Genomic DNA, 22327 nt, shown 5'->3' with positions numbered 1-22327 from the left:
TTCCTGATCGTTCAAGGAGATAACTTTTTTTATTTGAGGTACTGGAACAGAAATATTTCTCTGACGCATCCTTATGTGACTTACTGCTTTTCTAATCTTTGTTTTCAATGTTTCTAGTAGTGAAATATTTTTTCCTAATTACTTGTATATTGGTGTGTAGGTGGTACTTATTTAGAGGAGTATTTGATTTTGATAGCTTATTCTGTTAATCTGGGTTTGAATTTGAGCAATAATACATAATGATGCACTTGTTAAAAAAAAAATATGTAGTGCTGTGTGACTGGCTTGTTTGTCACTTGATGGAACAACCTTTATGGTTTAGTGTCTCTCTAGTCACTGGATAGGGGATTAGTACGGCAGCAATAAATCCAGTTCTGTTTTGGAGCTTCTGTCGCAGTCAGATACAGACCCTAAGAAAATGAGTGAGGAGTTAAAAGCTGTACAGGAGGTTCTGTAGCATTCCTATAAAGAAGGAAATTCAGTGATTTTCATGACTGAGTGATTACGTAGGATACAGTTCCTGCTTAAGAAGTCAGGGCTAACTAGGGACTTCTGATCAGCACTGGGGTGAATTGTTTTGCACAAACAGCAACACAACCTTCTTATCCAGTAGGTATTGGAATATAATCTGTGTCAGGGAAAAGGTTTGTTTTTAAGTTGTCAAAACTTATGGGTTAATTTGTAGTAATTGTTTTCTATTTGGACATGGAGGAGATGGTTTGCAGTCTTTAAGACTTCTGGTCTGTTATAGAGATATCAGATGTAAACATTTGTTGGGAATCTATGTTTCTTATATGAAGAACCTTAATGAAACTTTGGAAATCTGACTTTCAATCTGGTGAAAAATGATTCTTTCATTATGAAATAGAACTCCAAAAGTATTACATGCACACCCCAGCAAAATGGTTAAATGCAAGCAACTAACTCCACCGAGGGAAATAAGCTCAGAAAATGTCCTTTGATTCGCTGTTCAGTTTTCTCAGCGTTCTCAGCCTCTGGGATTTGGAATAATGGTTTCTCAGCTAGGTGAGAAAGTAGAGAAAGAACATAAGACAGACTTGTCCTGATTTATTGGAGCTGATGTTCTTAAGTGACTTAGCTTTCTGTGCTGATCTAAGGCTTAGTAGTGCAACAAAATACCAGGAAGGGCATTAGGACACTGAGAGGTGATGAAGCATCCACCGTTTGAGACACAAATGAATAATGAAAAAGAAATACTCACAATTTCATTTATGTGTCTGCGTGTTCCATGATTTAGGTCACTCAGTTGCTAATACAAGAAAATGAGGAGTTTGGGGTTTTCCACGGTAGACCACAAATGAAAAAATACCTACTTTTTTTATTTCTCAGGAAGAGGATAGATATAAACAAAGGTATTGAGGAGTTCTGAAGATGTGGGCAGCTCTCCTGAGTTGACAGCTTGCTTTTAGTAAAATTTGTAATGTATTGTACAGCATTATGCTCTGTACTTCAGAAAACTTGATTTCAAGAAACTCGTGTTGATAGTGGCTTTCATTATAAAGAACTGAGAGAGAGAAGGGCAGAAATGTGTTTTAGCATTCACAGAAACGGGACCCACAGTTACATGGTGAGGAGAAGTGGCAGGAAGAAAGAGTAATCAATGATGGCAGGAAGCTACCTATTGCAAGGTGGTAGTTTTTGCAGTTCTTATTTGTTTTGTTAAAGTTTCATTATTTCTTGTCAATCTGTTGGCAGATGATACATCATCAAAGGCCAATTGATATGTAAAAACATTCACAGAATTGCTGTCAGGCTGAGAAAAAGGCAGTTTCAGGATTTGGAATGCAACTGCTATCTGGGTCACTGGGGATCTATAGCATGCTTTCTCTGTGAACTAGCTCAGTAGATGAAGTCTTTGAAGACAGAGGGAAAGATCTGAGAGGAAAGCTTATTCAAAGTAAACTTAATTTTTGGCATGTCAAACTTGGAAAAATAGTGCAGGTTACTTTGTCGTCTTGAAAGTTGCGTATTTTTATATTCGCTATATCCTTCTGTAATGAATGGGGTTTTGAGGCTCACAGAGGAGCACCGAGATCCCGTGATCAAGAATTTCCATTTCAGCAGGATGAAACTACCAGATCTAGCTCCTCCTACCTAATCCTAGCTTGGCAGAGGTGTTCCAGCACACCTCATGTGTGCTCCTAAACTCTCATCTTCCACACAGGTCTACAAGAAGCTGTATTCAGCAGGCTGCAAAGCAGCTGTTGCATTTCTTGCTTTGCTTTTCTGGCACTAGTTGTTGTAGAGAAAACATGAGGTTTGAAAGCAATTTTCATGCTAGCACATGCTTGAGGGGAAGATGTGAATGTGCACAGCTTCACAATCAGCAATACGAAAGTGTATTTTCTGAAAGAACCTGTGCTAGGGAACTTAAGTTTAGAAAGCTCAAGAGAATGAATTAATCTTTAGGAGTGCCCTCTGTCCCTAAGCCAGGTGTTTAGTAGGGGAGATTTCACTCAAGCTGTACCTCATCTTTTCAGTTGGAATAGGCACTCCAGATCCATCCAGCAGAAGAGCTAGGTCCCTGGGAAAGGGCAGTCCATCCAAACCATGTCTGAGGTGCAGCACAGATAGAGCATATGCTCATACAGCCCCACCACATCTCCTTTTCACATCTACAGAAGAGACAATCTGTACAGAGGGTCACTTTTGGTGAATGTATTGCCCTGTCATTTTGGGAGGGATGTAGATCGCGAAGGGATGATGCTTAGACCTTCCATATGAGAGAGCACACATATACTGTAGTGCGAGCAGGCTCTTCTGACTTGGAGATAAACATCAACAGGCATAGTCCATTGTGCGTGTGGAGGACACTCCGAAAGCACCAGTTACCTTAAATGTGGTTTCTCAGGCAGAACACAGGACTAATGTGTGGCACCAGCAGTTCTGTCAAGTAAAAAACTATCGTATGCTATGAATTTCACGAGCAGTTGTCAGCTGTTTGTAGATGATGTGAAGAAAATCTCCTTCTCCTGTCTCAGTTGGACCAGCTGCTGTAACTTTCCAAATGATTCTGCTTGCCCTCTGACTGTAAGCATATTATGCATTCTTGTAAACAAAATACTGACAGGTCTGCAGTTTATGCTACATGCGTGGCACAGCCCTGGTGATGTGTGTTCTTGTCTGATGTAGCTCCTGGGAACCATCCTGTGTGACCTGCTGGGATTGACAGGGTTAGGGGATGATGCTCTTTCCTGTCTGTGCCTGCGTAAGCCCCCTAAGGCTCACCAAGTGCAGGCATGAATCCTGTCAGGTTCCCATGCTATCCTTGTTCTTCCCCCCTCAATTTCTTGTCCTTCTTTCTCTTCCCTGAGGCAGTGATTATGCTTCATCATGTGGGCTCAAAGAGAATCTCCACTGACTGAAAGACATGTCAGACTTCAGGGCACAATCATTACCCTTTACAATGTGGAAATGAGACAGTTGAAGGAGATGGATTACAGGGTCAGACCCTCCTGCTGGACTTTACACATGACCCTTCTTGCTTCAGCATTCTGCATTTACTGTTGATAGCAGCAGGTACCTAAGACAGTGCAGTCCTACCAGTGGAAGAGGCAAGAGGTGGCCTCTCATTGAGATTACATGGAAATAAATTGTGGCTCTTGCTGGGTTAGAAAGCAAAAAAAACCTTGGCCCATTACCTGATTTTCCTTGTCCCATTTTGAAAGATTTGATGTTTTTGGTGTGGGTCTTATCTGAACTACTGGCAGCTATAGCAGGTTAATCTGCAAATGGTGGCTGAATAGCTGTGGTAGGGGGTGGGATTTTTGTGTTGAATATGATGCAGTGGTTATAGGTATGAGTGCTAGGCACATACTGAGCCATGTGCATTAGGAGGTCATGAAGCAGCAAAATACAGAGAGTCTCAGAACCGCTTCAACATGTCCCTAGCAAACTCTCTTTGAAATGCATTATTGACATGACCATTGCACCCCAAAAGCGCTCTAAGGTCTGTAGAGTGTCGTTCGATTAATGAGTGCTTTAGCTTGTACGACTTGCTTGAGCGCTTTTGCTAAACACAGTGTAGTTAAAGCCAGATAAATTGGAGCACTGACACATTATCATGCATTTTATTTTGGAGGAAAGAGTTGAATTCAGCAGGTTTTTTGGGGTTGTTTGTTTTTTTTTTTCTTTTTAGTTTCTAGATGGTCATTAATGGTTCATCTGCCTCTTCTGAAATGTTTTCTTTGGGTCAACATACTTTTATTTCTTTATTTCTCATCAGTCTTTTACCTGTATTCAACGATTGAGCTTTGCCACTGGAGTGTGCATGTAGCTTTTGGGTTTCGTGTTGTGGGTTATCTTAGTTGCAGCTCCAAGCAACCCTTTCAGTAGTCAAAATGATTTTACTTTCAGAATCATCAGTGTTTCTGTTTTCATTGACTGCAAGTGTTATCGAGTAAGGCCATGCAAGATAAAGTATACCTTTTCATCCCATTTCCGTAATGAAATGTAGAATTTGCATCAGATTGTGAGCCCCAAATTATCATAGGATGCTATACTCCTACTAAAACATCCAGCCAGGTTTGCTAAGTGTATTAAAATTAGCAGCTGAAATAAACCACAATCAAGTGAAGATGATGTTTGTTCTATGTGGGTTTTTCTTTCAGTGTTTTCTGTGATTTGAAAGGATCTATGGGGATCTGGAATTGTGGAGGTATTCACGCTGGAGGGGATATCAGGAGCACTCTAGTCCAGCCTGCTTAAAGCAGGGTTGACACTGAATCCAGACCTGGGAGCTCTTTCCTGTCAGGTCATGAAAGCCTCCAAGAATGGAGAACCTTTCTGGACAACCTGTTCCAATGACTGTTCATCCTCAGAGAGAAAAAAAATTTCCTCATATCCAGTCAGATCCTTCCCTGCAATTTGTGATGGATGCCTTTCATTATCCTGCCGTGCATCTCGACAGAGAACTTGGCTCTGTCTTCTTGGTAAACTCATGGGTATTGGAAGGCTGTTGTTGAGGTTCCCCAAAGCTTTTCCTTTGCAAGGTTAAACAAGGCTCATTTCTTTCTGTAGGTCCAAAACTGAATGGAGTTTCCAGATGCAGTCTAGCGAGTCCTAAGTGAGAGGGATTAACTCCTTCTCTTGGTCTGTTTGCTATGCTTCTGTTGATGCAGTACGGTGTGCTGTTAGCATTCATCGTTTCCCGGGTGCACTCCTACATGTTTAGCTTATTGCTCACCAGGGCTCCCTGATGTTTTCAGCAGAGCTACTGCCCTGCCAGTCAATCTCTTGCAGGGACTGCTGGAAGGGGTCAGATGCATCATTTTGTATTTGACCCTGTTGAATTTCATGAGGTTCTTGTTGGCCCATATCTCTGTCTAGGTCCCTTGGAGGGGACCTATACAAGTCAATATGTTGACTGCATCCTCAGCTCGTTACCATCTACAGACTTTGAGGGTGCATTTTGTCCCCTCCTCAAATCACTGACTTGGGCTTGTACATGACTATGGGGGTGCGTTAGCTGCTAATGTTTCTTTTGAAACATCTGCATCTCATTTTGGGTAGACTATTTTCCTCTAATGCATTTAAATTAGAAGAAAGTGGAATTATATCTTCTGCTGCAGATTTGGGGCTGTTTTATAAATATGATGTATACAGTTGGCTCAGTCTGTTGAAATAGATACTAGTGCGTAACATGGACTTTTGGTTATGAAATTTGGCAAGACACCAAACTTATTTATTATTAATGACTTTATATGGGCAAGGCTCCCAAATGAAACTGATTGGAACATTCTTGCATAAGTTATTTTCTATGAGGTAGCAAATCTGGTTGATAATTTGTCTGTGCTAATGTGAGCTGAACTAGAAAAAAAGGTCAATGAAGTCAAGATCTTTGAAAATATAGGCCGTTTTGCTGGAATGAATAAGGAGGTGCTTGCCCTTTCCAACTATTATAGACACTAATGGAATTATAAAAAGCTTTTTCAGGTCATTGTGGCCAATATTTTTCCTCTGTTCTGAAGCCTTTCATTAAGTGACTGAATAGGAGAAATGAGTAGTTTTATGTTGGGTAAATGCAGGACATCAGTAGAGGTTGTGTTTGGAACAATAAAAGCTGTTAATAACATGAGTTATGCCTTGTGATAAATACCACAGGAGCTTATTTCATTGTTTGTGTGAGCAAGGGAGAAAACATACTCTCACTGGGCTGAAGGAGGGATTTTCTTTGGATTATGGACCACTGATGTTTAGAAAATCCTCTAATTAAGTTTACTGGAATAGAGACCCAGCAAAACATTTGTGAGATGCTGCATAGTTTTGGTGCAGTGTTGGGCAAAAGAATCTGTCAGAGCTGTTTGCCTCTTAATTAGTTGTCAGGTTCCTTTTCCTTTTACCCCTTTTGGTTGTGGTGTGTGGGTTTGTTTTTGGTGGTGGTGTCGTGTCGTCCCCGTCCCCGTGTCCCCCCCCCCGCCAAGCACAGTATAGAAAACCTGTCCCTTTACGGTTCTGTCTCCTGGATTCTTCAGTGTTTCATGGAACAGGTTGTCTCAGAAATACTTAAGTGGATTTGTTCCCCCCCCAGGTCCAGTTGGCACAATATCAGAGGTGCTGAATGAATCTGAGTATTTGGGGGGAAAAAACAGTGTTTACTGTCCCATTTTCAGTCTTGGTGTCAATAAAAATATTTCCATCATCCTAGAAAGGTTTCCATGGTGCTAAGTTGTTTTCCAATTATTCCCTACAGGAATTTGGCCACTTGCTGTGAAGGGAGAACTTGTGTGTGTCTGTTGGCAGTGTTTGTGTTGGAGACACAGTTGGTGGGCAGCATGTTCATCTCTAACAACTGTCCTTTAGCTGGATCCTGGAGCACTTTATCCTGTGCTGTGCTGTAGAGAGGCAATAATGATTCAAAGTGGCAATGGCTGAATCATTAATATATTCAGTATTGCTGCTTACCTTGTATCCATGTATGCAGAAGAGTTATATTATTATGGGGACAGTCTTGATTCAATTGTTTTGCTTTATCCTGTGATCTGATTTGACAGATCCTTCTCTTTTGTTGAACTTTTTATGGCAACTGTGGAATTTTACTTAATTCAGATTAGTAGGAATCTGCAATCATTTTAAGCTGCAATCATTTTTCTAAAAACTTATGTCATTTATTGTTGTTTTGTGGTTTTTTTGATCATTTACTTCATGAAACTCAACTTTAATAAAAAATTATATATGCAAGAGATAGTAGCTTGTTGTGTGCTCTTGTTTTGTTTCTGCAATATGGATTTCCTAACTAGTGCATTAAAAAATTCCTGTCCCACATGTACAGGACTACAGTTAGGAAATGTTGGCCTGCACACTTTCAATTGTATTTTCTCCATATATGTCTTTACACACTGGTCTTCTTCCAAGGGGTTAGAGGATCTTTTCCTATAAGTGAAAGGTAAACATTGCTGAAACATTGCAAATACCTTTCTTTAAGCAGTAGTATGAGATTTTGCAGCTTTTGGGGACGAAAAGTATTTTCAGCAAAGAATAGTGACCAATATGTTATTGAATAATGTCACTGAATGCATCAGTAGTTTTCCTCTGTGATTAGCGAGTAACATGCACTGATGTTTGAATTACTAGTTTGTAGGTTATATTATGCCACTGTGAATTTATATAGGCATATCTGTCTTAAGGTTAAAACCTTCAGGGCATTAAATGTCGTGTTTAAAGAGGGTACTGCTTTGTTTTCCTGTGATTTTTTTCTTTTCCACTCAGCCAAATTAAGGGGATGTTCGAACTTGCACAGATTTTTTTTCAGCTAATTCCACTCACTAGCTGCCACTAAGAATTACATGAGACAAATCCTGTGCCTAACCCATTAGGTTAAAAAAAGATGATTCATGCTACACAGTTACTGGAATATTCTTCCTCTGTCCAAGTATATTGACTGTTAAAAGGTAGGTTTGACAAATCATTAGAAATTCTCTATAAGAAATGGTGTCATTTTGTCAAGCGGATGATACTGAATGATTTTTTTTTTTCCTGTTTACATAATGAAGATTTGATTGTCAAGTTCATGAGTGGGAAATGCATGTTTTTTGCTTATCACCTAATAGGCACTTGCCCTTTTTTTTTTTGAGGGTATATAATATAATGTGGGTATCTAAGATAGCATATTTAAAATAGAGTATTATGCAGATTTTGATGTTTCCCTTCTGTACTTTTTTCCCCAGTATTCTACAACGAAGTGTGAATTTTTAATATTCATTTTTTCATTCCCTCAACTCTGATGCAAGGTAGAATGATACAGGCTCACTTATCTAAGATTACAGAAGGTTATATTTAAAATAAATGAATCCTAAATAAGTGAAGCTCTTCAGACCGCAGCATTTCGTCTTGTCTGCTGCATATCTCCCTTGCCCCAGGAAGGTGAATTTCTCAGCTTTCATCTTTCATAGTAACCAGAGCTCTGAGAACCAGGCTGGCTGATGCAACAAAATAGCAGCAAATAAAAATGCAGAGTTGCTATGGTAATTGTAATTGTCATAGCTTCACTAGCAGGTGTCAGTTTTGAATTTTATTGAAATTCTTATTATTTATGCCAATATACCAGTACAGCAAGACATGTGAAATATAATTCTGTAATGAAGATTCTGGTTTATTGTATCCTGTGAGTTCTCATGTTCTGTCTTGGGTGGTGAAACATTCTGATTTTAATATGCAAGTTGAATGAAGAAGGCATCTAATGGTGAAAAAACATCATGCAACTACTTACCAAATGAGTACCTTACAGTAGTAGGTGATACACACTTAAAAATATTCTAGTGGACTTTTTTAATGATGCACGTATACCATGCAGTGTTAAAGGAATACAGAAAAAAAAATCCCATCTAAATTTCATGGCTCTTGCTTAAGTAGCCCATAAAAATATTTAAAGGGGAATGCTTGTTTTCTGTCTATTTTATATATCTTACTAGGTGCACTTGAAAGTGTTTGGGGCATGTTTGCACTGGATAGGTGAGCTGTTAGCAGCTTTATGGATTAGCCTGATGACATTCTTGCGTAGTTCTTAGAAGCATGATCATTCCAGGAGGGTGTTTATTGATTATGCAGTAGTAATCACGAAGGATACAGCCTATAATTATCTGTTTTATTTTATTGATTTTGCAGGACCTTGATTTCATCAATAGTTGGTTCGTGTCAACACTTGTGAAATGAATATCATGCTTACTCAGTTTCTTTATGCATCTGGCCCGAGATCTTGATTGGAAGTGTAACCACTTACAATGGTATTACTTAACTGTTGGCTGTAGAAGAGGGTTGTCTTGTTGTTCTTATTTATCTATTTAAATAACTCATTAAATCAGTCCACTCTTACATACAACAGATATTAACATTGAGAAACCTGAAATGTTAATTTACAAAAGTACAGATTTTGAACTCTAAGGCTGTCCAGATCATAAAATAATCCAAATACAATAAAATAATTACAAGCACTAAAAGTTTGCATGTTTGTGAAGTGTGGTAATTTAAAAACATGAACTCAAGGTAATGCTGCAGTCTGTATCTGTACAAGTGTGTCATGGAAGTAGATAGCTGGAATGTTAGGTAATGTCTGTTTGAAACATACTAGGAGTTTCTAAACTCTTTCACTTCTCTGAAGAATTAGCTCATGCTAGGCAAGTACATCCTGTAACAAAAAGTCATAGCCAAAGTTTGCCAGTGTTGAATGTTGGCCTTATTTAGCCCTGATTAAATTGAATTTCTTAAGTTGCTTCTGAATTTGGAGGAACCGATTCCAAAAGTTGTGGGGAAATCAGTTTATTGATTTACACCGACCAAATGACTGTTCACTACTTTAGAAATTATTTCAGTGCCTAAGTGCTAATGAGGCATAAATTTAAACCAATATTTGAGGGCAAGATTTCTATTAAGAATGTTTTGTAAATTTCTTTACCTCCCTCTTTAAAAAACAAGCAAACCTCCCTTTTCTCTTGTTGTTTGCTTAAGATTTGTGTTTATATATGCACACACATACATACAAAATATAAAACCCTGAAATATGTTGGTATAAAAGGAAAATAATTATTCGGTTTAAGTGAAACAAAATTGTTGTAAGTAAATAAATTCAATGAACAACGTTTTTGTAAAAGCATCCGTAAAAATTCAGTGTTAATTCTATGTAAAGAAATGGTGCTAAGTCTATAAATATTTTTGCTGGAAAAAACCCTAGAATGTATGACTGAGAAAAACAGTCTATTTCTAAAGTAGTGTGATTTTTTTAATTTACTTCCCTTTGCTACCAAAATCCCTTTTAGAAGGGAAAGAGGCCTTGTTCTTATCTGTAAAATGCATAACACTTTTTCCAGTATTTCAGTAGATGGTCCATACTGTCTCCATACAGTCTGGTGCAGTTTTATTATAACATGAAATGGGATTTTTAGTCTGTTTTGAACTAAATGAATAATTAGTCTTTGACCTACTAATTTACTTAGAACCTTGAAGTTTGCTCTGGATCATGTACTAATTTGCCACAGGCCATGCCCTGTAGTTTTTCAGTCTGCTGGATTTGAAGTCTCCATTTAAAGTGCCCATCCTGATGGGTTTGATTCAATGCATTTAATTTTATGTAATGCATTTATCACTCCCTTTTTAGTTTATGAAGCTTGCAAAAAACCTCATCTTTAGAAAACTACTCATCTGTCTTCATGATCAGCGATCTCAGGGCTAAAATATTACGGGGAGTCGTCATCACAGAGATTACTCCAGGATGGGATGAATGCAGGGAGGAAGGAGACTGAGCAGAGCTCCGCCAAGAAAAGAGGACAGTATGAAAGGCATGGAGAAATAGGAACTGGGAAGGATAGTTTTCAGAAAGCAATGAATGAGCAGAGCAAGGACGAGCTGTTTTTATTTGAGATTACAGTAGATTGCTGGGTTTACATCTTTCCTACATTGCTGTTTTGTTCAGCTCTTAAAAGCAAATGTATCCAGTTGTTTCAAGAGATGCAGCTTAGTCTTGATTTGGAACTGAAGAATCAGGGTAGGGTGTGAAATGTTTCCTGAAGTACTATTTTTGGTTTTTCCCGGTAAGGTGGGAAGAAGGGCCACCTGAAGACTGTAGTATGTGCTGGAATAATGCATGTATTGACATGAATGAGCTTCTAGTAAATAATTTTCATTTTTTTCTTACCAATGTCCAGATGCTTAAGGACTCTGGCACTGTGGTCTGCATGTGCCTATCACAGCATATGCTACTGAAGTAAGGAAGTGTTTCTCTGTGTCTGAAATAATGCTTTATTTGAAGCCAATGTAAAAGAAAATGTTTGAAAAGCTCTCGGAGTTAGAATATAATTTTTTTTCCAGCAAAAGCTCACCAGAGTAGCCTGATGGGTGACATATCCCCCACTTAGGTAACAGTGTGTTCAATTTTTTTTTCTAATTTTTAATCTGTTCCAGTTTCTCTTGAATATGAAGCAAGTGCTTGCTGGAGACATCTAGATTGGGTTAAACTGTCTCCTGTAAAATGACTGTAAGAGCCTTTCTCTGTGTAAAAGGCACTGCTTGTCCCCCTCAGGATCTAGCCTTTGCTCCTTCATAACTGGGATTGTGTTGATGGCTCCTGTGGAAATTGGCTGGCCAGAAATAGGGCAATGGGAATACTGTGGTGTCCTACTTTCCCAGACCCTGTTTTGCTGCTTTGTCCCTGGAAGTCAGTCATATATTCTGCACCACTGCAGAAATTTTTGCCAGAGCTAGTCATTTAAATATACATCTTAATGTTCGATTTTGCATTAAAATATTTTAAGGGAGTTTTAAGCTGCAGAACTGTACTGTATAGATTATGTGGCTGTATTACCTCCACGGGATTGGCTGTTCATATACAAATGGAGCAAATGTTGATTAGCTCTGGGCCCCAATTTATTTAATATTTAATTTTTTACAATATCTTTGCATTGCCTGAAAGCAGTTATCTGTAAGTCTCTCTAGTTGAACACTATTGAACAGCACCCCTGACATATGGCAGTAAAACGTCAATATCTTCTTTTTCCAAAGTGCATTTCAAGGAGCAGTCCATACTTGCGTTAAAATTAGAGTAATCATGCTGCCATTTTGCTTGAAGATCAACCTAAACAAGGGCAAGTTTGAGCTATCGCTGTAACCCAGGTCTGTCCTTATGCAGCCATGTTCTTTACCGGCCATTTCATGGTTATAGTTAATTGCATGGCTGTTTGCTAACTAGATGAAAGTTTTAACTCCCAGGGTGATTCTGGAGAGGGGTGGTACAACTTTTAACCTTGTGCTAAGTGCAAGAATGAAACTGTGTCAGCTAGTTGTCAGCTTTCAAGTGTTTTCTCTTTTCAGCCAGGTAGAATGATTATATTTGTTATCCTTCGTGTGTGTTGTTCTTATCTAAATCTAGCATTGTCATTTCCAGAGAAATCGATTTTTACAGCTGGTTAGGTATTTTTTTGCTGAATTTCCTCAGACTTTTTGTGAACTGTGTGAGGTTCTTTGCTTCTCAATTCAGCTATAATGCGTTGAAAATACAATGTGTAGATTGTGCTTGTAACTAATAAAGACAAAGTTAAAATTGCACAGGGTGAAACATTTGCAGTGTGTTTTGTATTTTAGTAGTATTCCTGTGTCATCTTAGGGAGGCAAAATAATTTTCTGCGTTTATTTTATGCTGCTATTTTAAACCAGAGGAGCAGCGTATAAATAGCATATAAACATCTTTATAAAGAATCATGTAACTAGTTTTTAAATGAGATATTCTGTTACCAGTTTGGAATATATAGAATTATTTGTGTGGAGTTAGAAATGTCTTTATACATGTACATGCCCATCTGTACATAGGGTCTATAAATGACTGCATGGAGTAAGACAGCATGAAAGAACACTGATAGCTAGCAAATGAAGACTACGTTAGGATGTAGGGGTTATTAATGAGATTTGCAGGTTATTTGATAGCTAGGAGAAGCATAATTGAAAACTGGTCAGAGAGCTTATCCTAATATCTGACAATAACTGTCAGAACATAGCCGTAAAATAGTTACGAGAGTTTAGGAGTCACCTATTATGTCATTTTAATGCACTATGCAAGGCAGAAAAATCTGTACTGTGTCAATGCATTGTACCTTAATAAAGAACAAAAGGTAGAGGCAGACTGATGGTGCACTGTGGTGAGGAGGGCTTACTTCAGCATTAAATCATTCCTGTGGCAGTTAGTTGCTGCCACAACTCACCTTCATGTACATGGATTTTTAATGAGCTTTAAAAGTATAATAGGCTTTTACTTTTTATAGATATGCTTTTGTAGTTTGTTACTGGCATTACTGTAGTTTTAAGGAAATTTTAAGTAGTAATGATTGGGTTTTGTGGGTAGGAGGATTGCTTTTATATGACCTTTTTTTACTAAAGTCAGCTGTGTGTTGACACTGTAGATTATATATTTCATTGATTCTCCCACCCCGCCGCCCAATGGTGATATCCATTGCAATACTGCATGTGTAGTAAAACCTGATTTTATTAGAACACGTGATTTCTTCTTTACAGATCAGTGCACCTTTCATATCCCTAATTATATTAAGCCAAAAAATATGGTGTTCTATGAATGTAAAAGATGGAAAAATGATTGTTCAGTCAGCTAAGACCCAAGCAAATTGCACAGCACACGTTTTATCTGTCTGGTTAGCTGGGAGCATGGTAATACAGTGTAGGCAGTTTCCAAAAAACACATGTAAGCATGTGCCTTTTCTGGCATGGGTTTAAACATCTCTAGGCAAGGATGAGAAAAGTCTCCTCCAAAGGAAGGAACTAATGAATAATTTAATTGTAGTTACTGTTCCCTCCACTCCATAAGATAATTGCTTAATTGGGTAGTTGTCTATGTGTTTGAGAAGAGTAACTGCCTCCTTCGAGGTGTAGAACCTCTTTTGCTATAGGACCTTGGTGATAAATAGGAAAAGGGGCTTATGACTGCGTGGCAGAATGTGTAAGAATACTTCCCGGGCAGTGCCCTGTGTGTGTGTGTTCACTGCTGTATCTCACAGTTAATGATACGTGTAGTTGGGAATATATTGGTGCCTGGAAGGTCTCTGGTCTTGACCATGTTAATTAAATCTCAGATAAATATGGTAACCAGATGACACGCTTATTTGCAGGTAAAGAATTAAGAATAAATTACATAGGGGTATTATAAAGAGAGATTTTTTTTTTGCACTGTTACATTTTGTAGCTGGCTTGCAATTCCAAGCAGTTCTTTGGCTTAATTCTGTGATATGATTTCTGAGTTAGGACAGTGATGTGAAGTCAAATTCCAGGCATTAGATGATGTTGCTCAAAGAAATGAGGTGTCATTTTACTGGCTGTGACATTTCTGAAGTAGCTAAATGTGGTAGAAGGCCTTGTTTCCCTTTGTCTAAATAACTGCTGCATTTGTATGAAGATTTATCAGCAAACGTTTAAATGTCGTAGAAGCTGGCATTTCCAGTGGACTTGCCAAGAGACAAATCTCCCTTCCTCTGAGGCAGCACAAATCAAATTAGCTAAGACTGAGTTCTTTCTTCTAATTGTAGGAGTTCTGTCAAATCTGTTTAATATTGAGATACAGCTGACCCACTTGTGTTTGGCAAGCGTTAGTGACCAGAGAAAAGCACGTTTCATCTGTTGTTTCATTTGTCGCTTTGGTTTTCTTAAACAGTTAACCATCAGTTCATTTTTGCATCTGAAATGTTTTTCAGTACATTTCATTGTGATTAAAAAATCCTACTGCAGTATCCATCATATTTGAGACTTAAAAGTGTCCTTAAGTACTTGTGCATTAAGATCTTTATAAAAAGAAAAAAATCCCAGGATTTTCTTTGCAAATTAGATGTCATGTTAATATGACATTGTTAACAACTCAATGCCATTAAATATGTCTGATAAATTTGCACGTTAAATGCATGTGAGGCATGTGAGGGAGTTGGTTTGAGGAGGGAGTTGGTGAAGGGATATCAAGTTTGGAAAGACAGATCAGTCATACATGTTGGACCACCACTGCACATACAGTCTGAGCTCTTAGGACCTTATGATGGTTTTGCTTTTAACTAGGCTGTTACAGCTGGCCTGCTGGAGGATGTTCTGGTTCACTCCGTTTTATACAAAACAATAGTGAAATGTGGCTGGGGGGGAGGAAAATTGTTGTTAGTGCTGGATTCTGGCTTTTTTAACTGGAATTTTCTTACATATTGTCATTTCACTAGCATTTGGATTCAGAGGCATAATATTGTGTGCTCGTGTCTTCTGCACTGTTACTGTCGAGAAAGGGAAAGATTTTTTTTTAATGTCTTTCCAAAAATCATTGCACACAAAGTTCAAGTGACTTGTTGGCAGAGTATATTCTGGTTGATATTAGAAAATCTAAATGATTTGCTCGTATATATTACTTGCAGGAAGGGAACAACTCCCAGCCGATTGGCATACTTTCTCTTGTCAGGAAGACTCTTGTGTTAGCACAAAAGATAAGGCCAAAAGCAATGAGAGCTAGGGATCGAGTCTCCCTTAATCTTTGTCTTAGTATTAGCGGGTGTGAAGCGAGCATTTTTCACTTGAGTAACTGCTACTTACATATGACAGTAATATGCAGGTAATTACTCTTTCAGAGCTTGCATTGTATAAGGCTGTGTCTGTTTTCACATGGGAGACCTTTGTCTCCGTAACCCCCCCAGGATTTCAGTCTGCATTTACAACCGCGCTTCTGCATCTTCTCAACACCATTTCAGACAGAGTATCAGTTTTGAAAAATGCTGTGGCAATTTCTGAACCCGTAGGAGAAAGAAGTAATGAAAGTTGAGCGTGGCTAAAAGCAGCCAATGATACTTGTCAGTTCCCTATGAGAAAGAGTGAAAATAGTATAGGTTTCTACATTTTTGCAATCTATTTTTTCAACAAAAAGCTGCTAAAAAAGTGGGTTGTAATATGGCTGTAACTGAAGGAGATGAGAGGAAGAAATATTTTTGCACAAAACCTTTGAATTTATTAAGAGCTGGAGGAGGAATGTAGCGATTCCCCCACCCCTGTGTTTTCATTAGGCTTTTTGTTAGCAGGAAATGGAGAAATACACATTAAAAGTGTGAAATAATTGAAAGAAAGTGTCTTTCTGAGTACATTCTAGGTTTTCATTTTTTTAATGACTTATTTCAGCTGTTAATACTAGGCTCTCTTTCTCCTGCCTTGATTCCAGCTCTTAAAATACTAGTTTATACCAGGCATTTCTGGTATTGGTTCCTACTGGCATGAGCTTGAATTTTATGCTACTGAATTTCTTATTTTTTAAATAGCATTTCTTGAGATACTCCTGGCTTCCAAGTGATTACAGGATCAGAATATTGTATACAGTCTGTTTTCCCTATTTAGGAGCATTTTAAATAGTCGTTGGCCAAGGGCAAATAACCTGTCTTCCAAGTTTTGGAAACCACTGGCATCATGCTAGTATATGTGTAACTGCATCAATGCCTGGAAGATCTGTTTAGCCATAATTTGCTTACATGACATGAATTTTTTTTTTAATCATGATGTGGTTTAAAAACCCTCTAGCAACAGCAATTTAAAAGCAATTTTATTATTGAAATATCATGCATAAGGAAAAAAAGACAGATGACATTGTTTGAAGATTATTGTGCATTTTCTGTTTAATTCAGTCAAATATGTTCAAGTACCACTGGGATCTTTCTTCTGTTTTTGAAAGTATATATTAATTTGCACAAGGAGATGTAGATTTTTCTGTAACACTGTAGAGAATCAAACTAGCACAGCTGGTAAGTTTTTGCTGTGTAAGTGATAAATAGTAATAAATTGAGGCCACTGTAGCTTTTGTTGTGTGCAGGTAATTTTTTGCTTGAATATATGATATGCTCCATGCATACAATAGATCTAAATAAATACTTATTTCAGAGCGGCCTGACTTGGATGTCTTTAGTACGCACTGGTTTTTTTTGATGGATTGTGCTTGGCTTCTCAAGGCCTTTTCATTTAAATCAAGGTCAATGGTAGTAATCCTTTGGTGGAATGTCAATCTTAATTATAGAGGAGATAACGTAGTGAAATTGAACTATGATTTTATGTAGATAAATTTCAAATGAACTTAGCCTGACATTTGACCTAAATACAAATGCATATTTATAATAAATGTATTTGAAAATATGTGGGTATAAAGTAGTGTAATGGTGTTGAATAGCAGTATGTCTGTAACCAAAATACTGGAAAATTGATGTTATTTGAAATATTGAATTGATTGTTAAAAAAACAATTGTATAAAACAATTGTATAAAATTGATTGTTATTTGAAACAGTGGTCCATAGATATTTTAATTGACGATAATAACTTAATTTCACACTGGAAATAACATTGAATTCTGTCCATTTTCATGTACCTGCTGTCTATGAAAAGACTCCCTAATAGTTTATTTACAATCAAGGTGGGAGCGAAATTGAATGTAATTCAGAGCATCTTCAGACTGTTGTTCAAGCAGACTTACTATTTTCAACATACTGCTGTCACTGTAATTATGATCTCTGCAAGACACTCGGTATTGTAAAGGAATGTCAGATCCTCTAATTAGCAGTAGAAAAATCCTGTTTAGAAGTAGCAACACAGAAAGGTGAAAACTAGACCAGAAGTGTAAATCTGGTGGGAGATCATAGATTAAAACAGTCAAAGTGTCTGGATGCATTTGGTTACCTACACATGTACCAAAAAATGCATTATTCCACAGTCTGTAGACGTTAGGTTCTCTGTTCTTAGAAACTCAAGGTGCATCTTTAAATGTGTGACCCAAGCCAAAGGTTACACCTGGATAACAAGACCATCTGTATTATTAGTGTGATATTGCAGAGCACTTGCAAGGCATATTGAATCTCGTGTTGTCACAGATGCATTGTTCAAGCTTAAAAGAAAAGGGGAAGAATTGCTTTGTGATTTTGTTTGTTTGTTTTTTTAAACTGGTTAGGTATTATATTTGCTGAGTTTGGTAAATACTTTTTGGCATCTTTGTGCCCCATCTCAAGGTTTTTTGCTTCCTTCTTCTCTGTGGTATATAATTGTACGATTACACCTCCCTTTGGCCAGAGCTTACCTTCTGTTGAGATAGAGGTCCACCGTACAGCAGATGAATAGCTAAGGCATAAACTCTAGGATTTCTTTACAAATTTAAGTTATGGTCCTTAGTTATGATCTATTATGACCTCCTGTTTTTTCTTTCTGTTAATAGGGTCTGTTTTTACGCTAAAAGTTCAAGTAAATGACATCATCAGTCATCAGTACCTGCGACAAGCGGTTGTAGAAGTGTTTGTTAACTACACAAAGACAAATTCTACTCTTACCGGAAGCAATGGAGCAGTATTAATAAAAGTTCCCTACAAACTAGGATTAAGCTTAACTATTGTATCATACAAGGATGGCTATATGTTAACACCTTTGCCTTGGAAGACTGGGAGAATGCCAAGTATGTAAGCCTCTTACAGTCCTATTATTAAACTGTATCTGTCGGTAATTAAATTTCTCTCTTCCTCAGCAGTCTGGGTAGTAACTGTCAACTGAAAATGACTGAATGAAGTCAGTCAAGGGAGGTGGTGCCTGTCAATGCAGATGTAAGGGTGAATGAGCTGTTAGACTTGTCAAAATTCTTATTCTAAAACCAAAAAGAGCCCTTTTTAACTCTAGCTTATATTGCAATACAATGAGTGTATTCTGAGAAATTGTTTACCTAGACTTAGCAAAGGGCTGATAACGCGTTTGGACAAAAATCATGTTGTCTTTAGTGATTCCTGGAGTGCCACTGCTTTGAGGGCTGTATAACAGGTATAACCTGTTGTAGCTTCCTTTCAGCAGTGTTTCCTCACAAGTTTTCCTGTTTAACTACTGCATGCTCTTAAAGTTATATGTTTTGGTTTTTGTTTTTTTTTTTTTTTTAAGAGATGGACTCTTAAGAATTCTAGCCACTTGTTTATCCACAGAATGCTTAAGGCAGTAGCAAACATACAACAGAGGTCTTCCTGCTTAACCACTAAAATTCCTGCTCTGGACAACAGGAGTAATTTATTTATCCTGTCTTCATATACTCTCTTTTTTTTTAACTGCTCTATTCACTATTCCTTCAGAATTGGAGATCTTACAGGATTTTTTTCAGTTGCACAGTGTAACATATATTATCACTTTCCACAGTATACTCATCTGTGACGCTTTCATTATTCCCACAAAGTCAAGCTAATATATGGCTGTTTGAAGATACTGTCTTAATTACTGGAAAACTCTCTGGTAAGTTCAGTGTATGCAGACCATAATCTAAACACTTTGTGATAACCATCTGTACACGTACAAAAAAAACCCCCACGCATGTTCCTATTCTCATATAATACCTATCTACTTGAAGCCAGATTTTCAGTTAATTGTATAGCTGTATGTGTGGCTGTAACAAGTGCTAGACTAGAAACACACGAACCATGGAGAAAACGGGTGAAAACAGGTTGTTATGCTAAATGGATTTCTGAGCAGTAATAAAAACACTGTTTGCATGTTTTACCATTGCTAAAACAAAACATTATTCTTCTACAGATGCCAAATCTCAACCAAGTGTTCAGTTTCCAAAATTTTTAATAAAGCTTCCACCAAATCACAATATTACAAATGTTACAGCCTATCTGACAGTGCCAGAGCAATTTTTGAAAGTGGACAGCTTTCTCTATACAACAGGAATTCTTCTAAATAAATCAGGTATGTAAATGTATTGTTCAGGAATTTTTTAAAAGAAGTCTTCAAATGCATGAGTGCACAGTGTTTCAGAAAAACGTACGCTTAAATTAAATGGGCCTGAACCTGCTTCCATTGCATTAAATCACAAAGCTTTGTTCTATAGGAGTAAGCTATAAACAGATCAGGTAAGTAACTGATGTCACTCTTTATCTTGTTCCATATGTAGTATGAGAATATAACATATCTTACTACACTGAAATACTCCTTTGGAGTCTGCTTTATATATACACATGTGTGTGTGTATATACATATGTGTACGTTCAGGATTTCATGAGACTGTGGAACTGGTTTAGTAAACCTTAAAAATATGGTGATGGCCAGAGTGTATACTAGGTGAACCTAAAGAAATCAGTGAAACTGCAGCAGTTGACTTCAGCTGTGGGGTTTTCTGCATTTGCACTAGAACGGCTGGCTCTAGGAGCTTTACACCTAGCATACAGGTTGTATGGAAGCTCTAGTTTGGCTCACAGACAGTTAATCTGAGTAAGCCTGTTTGAAACCAAGTAGTCACTATATATACAGAACACGATATTACAATAATGTTTTCTGTGCAACTGTTTCACTGGAGAAGCAGTGAGTGATTTCATGAGTCATTATAACTCTGCTCATATGCAGCTGGATTTTTTTAGTATTTGTCATTTTATCAGGTATTTTTTTTTATTTGCATAAATACAGTAATCTCTGGTAGATTGTGCTGTGTGCAGTTCCATCTTTCTTTTGTTCTTTTCTTCCTATTCCCAGTGGACCTGAAGCCATGAGGCTCTTAAATTCATTGCAGCCTGTGAGGAAGCCACTACATGGCTTATTTGAACTTGTCATGCTTTTTTCTTTAATTTTCATTGAATTAAAATCATCATATATATTGATATCTTGACTTACATATTTTAAAACCTTTCTTATCTATATTTCACCTCTTTGAATGTAAAGCATAAGAGAATAAGCAGTGTTTCTCTCCTTCGAGTTTTCCTTTCAATCTGTCTGGCATGTGTTTTAAATTATTCATATACTCCTAAAGGAATAGGCTTCCTTTTAGGGCAGGTGGAAGCTAATTGATATCTGATGCACCAGGAGTTTTCTCATAACCAGCTTCTAACAGCTTGCCTAGATTTAACATTATTCTGGTACTTACTAATTCTGTTTCAGCTTCTTTCACCATCCTGTCATATTGTCCATTCTGAAGTATTTGCAAATTAGTGTAAGGAGAACAAAAGAAACAAACTTTCAAGCTGCATTGTAAAGCTTTGTATATGCAATGTTTCCTTTGAGTGCTTTGACAAGCCTTATGATTAACTATTCAGTTAATTATAACTGCCAAATTAGAAAGTTAATCCTTACAGGAAAGTTTGAGGACTGTTCAGCTAAGGAGAAATGCATCAGTCATATATTTGCATACGTCTTCAGTTTGATTCAATGTTATGTATATTGCAATTATACAAAATTTTTATATTATCTATATTTCACATAGGTTAGCTATTTTGTAATCAAATTATCTGTCGGGAAAAACCCTTCTTCCCCCACTCCCAAGCCAAGTTTTGCCTAACCATTGGTTCTACAGTCAGCATTGAACCTATATGTCAGAAGTCTGTTTCTCTTTTACAGATTTGGTATAGAAATGACTGGTTTTTATTTTAATCACAAGATTTTAAAAGTCTAGAAGAGAAGAAATGTTGATTTTTATTTGACCAAGTTGGTGACAGCCCACTGCGTAGCTGAATGTGAATGAGGGCTTGCCTTTAGTTGTAATGAGGATAGCTTCTTAATTTTAAATATTTTTTTTTTTAATACACTATGAATGGAGAATTACAGACAAGAAATTTCTCATGTTCAGGTTTCAAAAGCATGGAATTAGCTCCTCTCGCTGCAATATGTGTAAACATTCTTTTGACTGGGAAAGAACTGAAAGTAAATGGTCCCATTCAGATTACGCTTCCTCTTCCCCCAAGTACTGTAAAATCAGGAGATGCTATACCTGCATGGACATTCGATATGAAAACTGGTAAGTGGGCTAAATTATTTGTTATTCTACCTTTTAGCGCATATATGTAGTTTTGGGCACATGACACTGTACATCGTGGAACAGTGATGGCACTAATAAATGAGGTGGTGGTAAACAGTCATAAATTTTATTAGGGCTTCTGTATTGGTTTTTGATTGACTAGCTTGAATTGTTCAAAGGAATTTCCCTGCTTTCATTAGTTCAAAAAGCTTCGGTATAATTCATTAGCACTCCTATTAAACAAATTTTTAATGTAATGGATTTTTATTTTCATGGGAGGCTAAGGATTCAGGGAACATACATTTTAGGTGATGTTAAATTTTAAGCCTGGTAATTTTGTGAATGCCTTCTTAAAAGAAAACAAATCAGAATTGAAGATTTGGATGCTTTGTTTCCTAGAGTATAGCTCTAAAGATCCTTTGACACTAAAACTGGAATAGATATTACTTCAGTTAACAAAAGCAATTCAGAAAGTGAAATGAAGGAGAAATAAGAGTTATCAAAGGGAACAACATAGTTCTTACAGTATGCATGGGAAGAGGAGGCTGGGGATTAGACATTCTAAACCTTTTGTCATCCCT

General features: G+C 37.3%; 1 protein-coding gene across 1 annotated transcript in view; it reads left to right on the top strand.

Annotated features, from left to right (window-relative positions):
- FAM171B (family with sequence similarity 171 member B) overlaps positions 1-22327 on the top strand; it is a 39030-nt gene that overhangs the window by 4451 nt on the left and 12252 nt on the right. The window contains exons 2-5 of the mRNA XM_072874632.1: positions 18210-18443; positions 19163-19255; positions 19553-19711; positions 21579-21746. Coding sequence (XP_072730733.1) covers positions 18210-18443; positions 19163-19255; positions 19553-19711; positions 21579-21746 — 654 coding nt within the window. The remainder of the gene's footprint in view (positions 1-18209; positions 18444-19162; positions 19256-19552; positions 19712-21578; positions 21747-22327) is intronic.

Source organism: Ciconia boyciana, chromosome 10 (assembly GCF_034638445.1).
Source record: "Ciconia boyciana chromosome 10, ASM3463844v1, whole genome shotgun sequence".
NCBI classification, from domain to species: domain Eukaryota; kingdom Metazoa; phylum Chordata; class Aves; order Ciconiiformes; family Ciconiidae; genus Ciconia; species Ciconia boyciana.
Note: the sequence above shows the minus strand (reverse complement) of the source record. Positions and strands in the feature narration are given on the sequence as shown.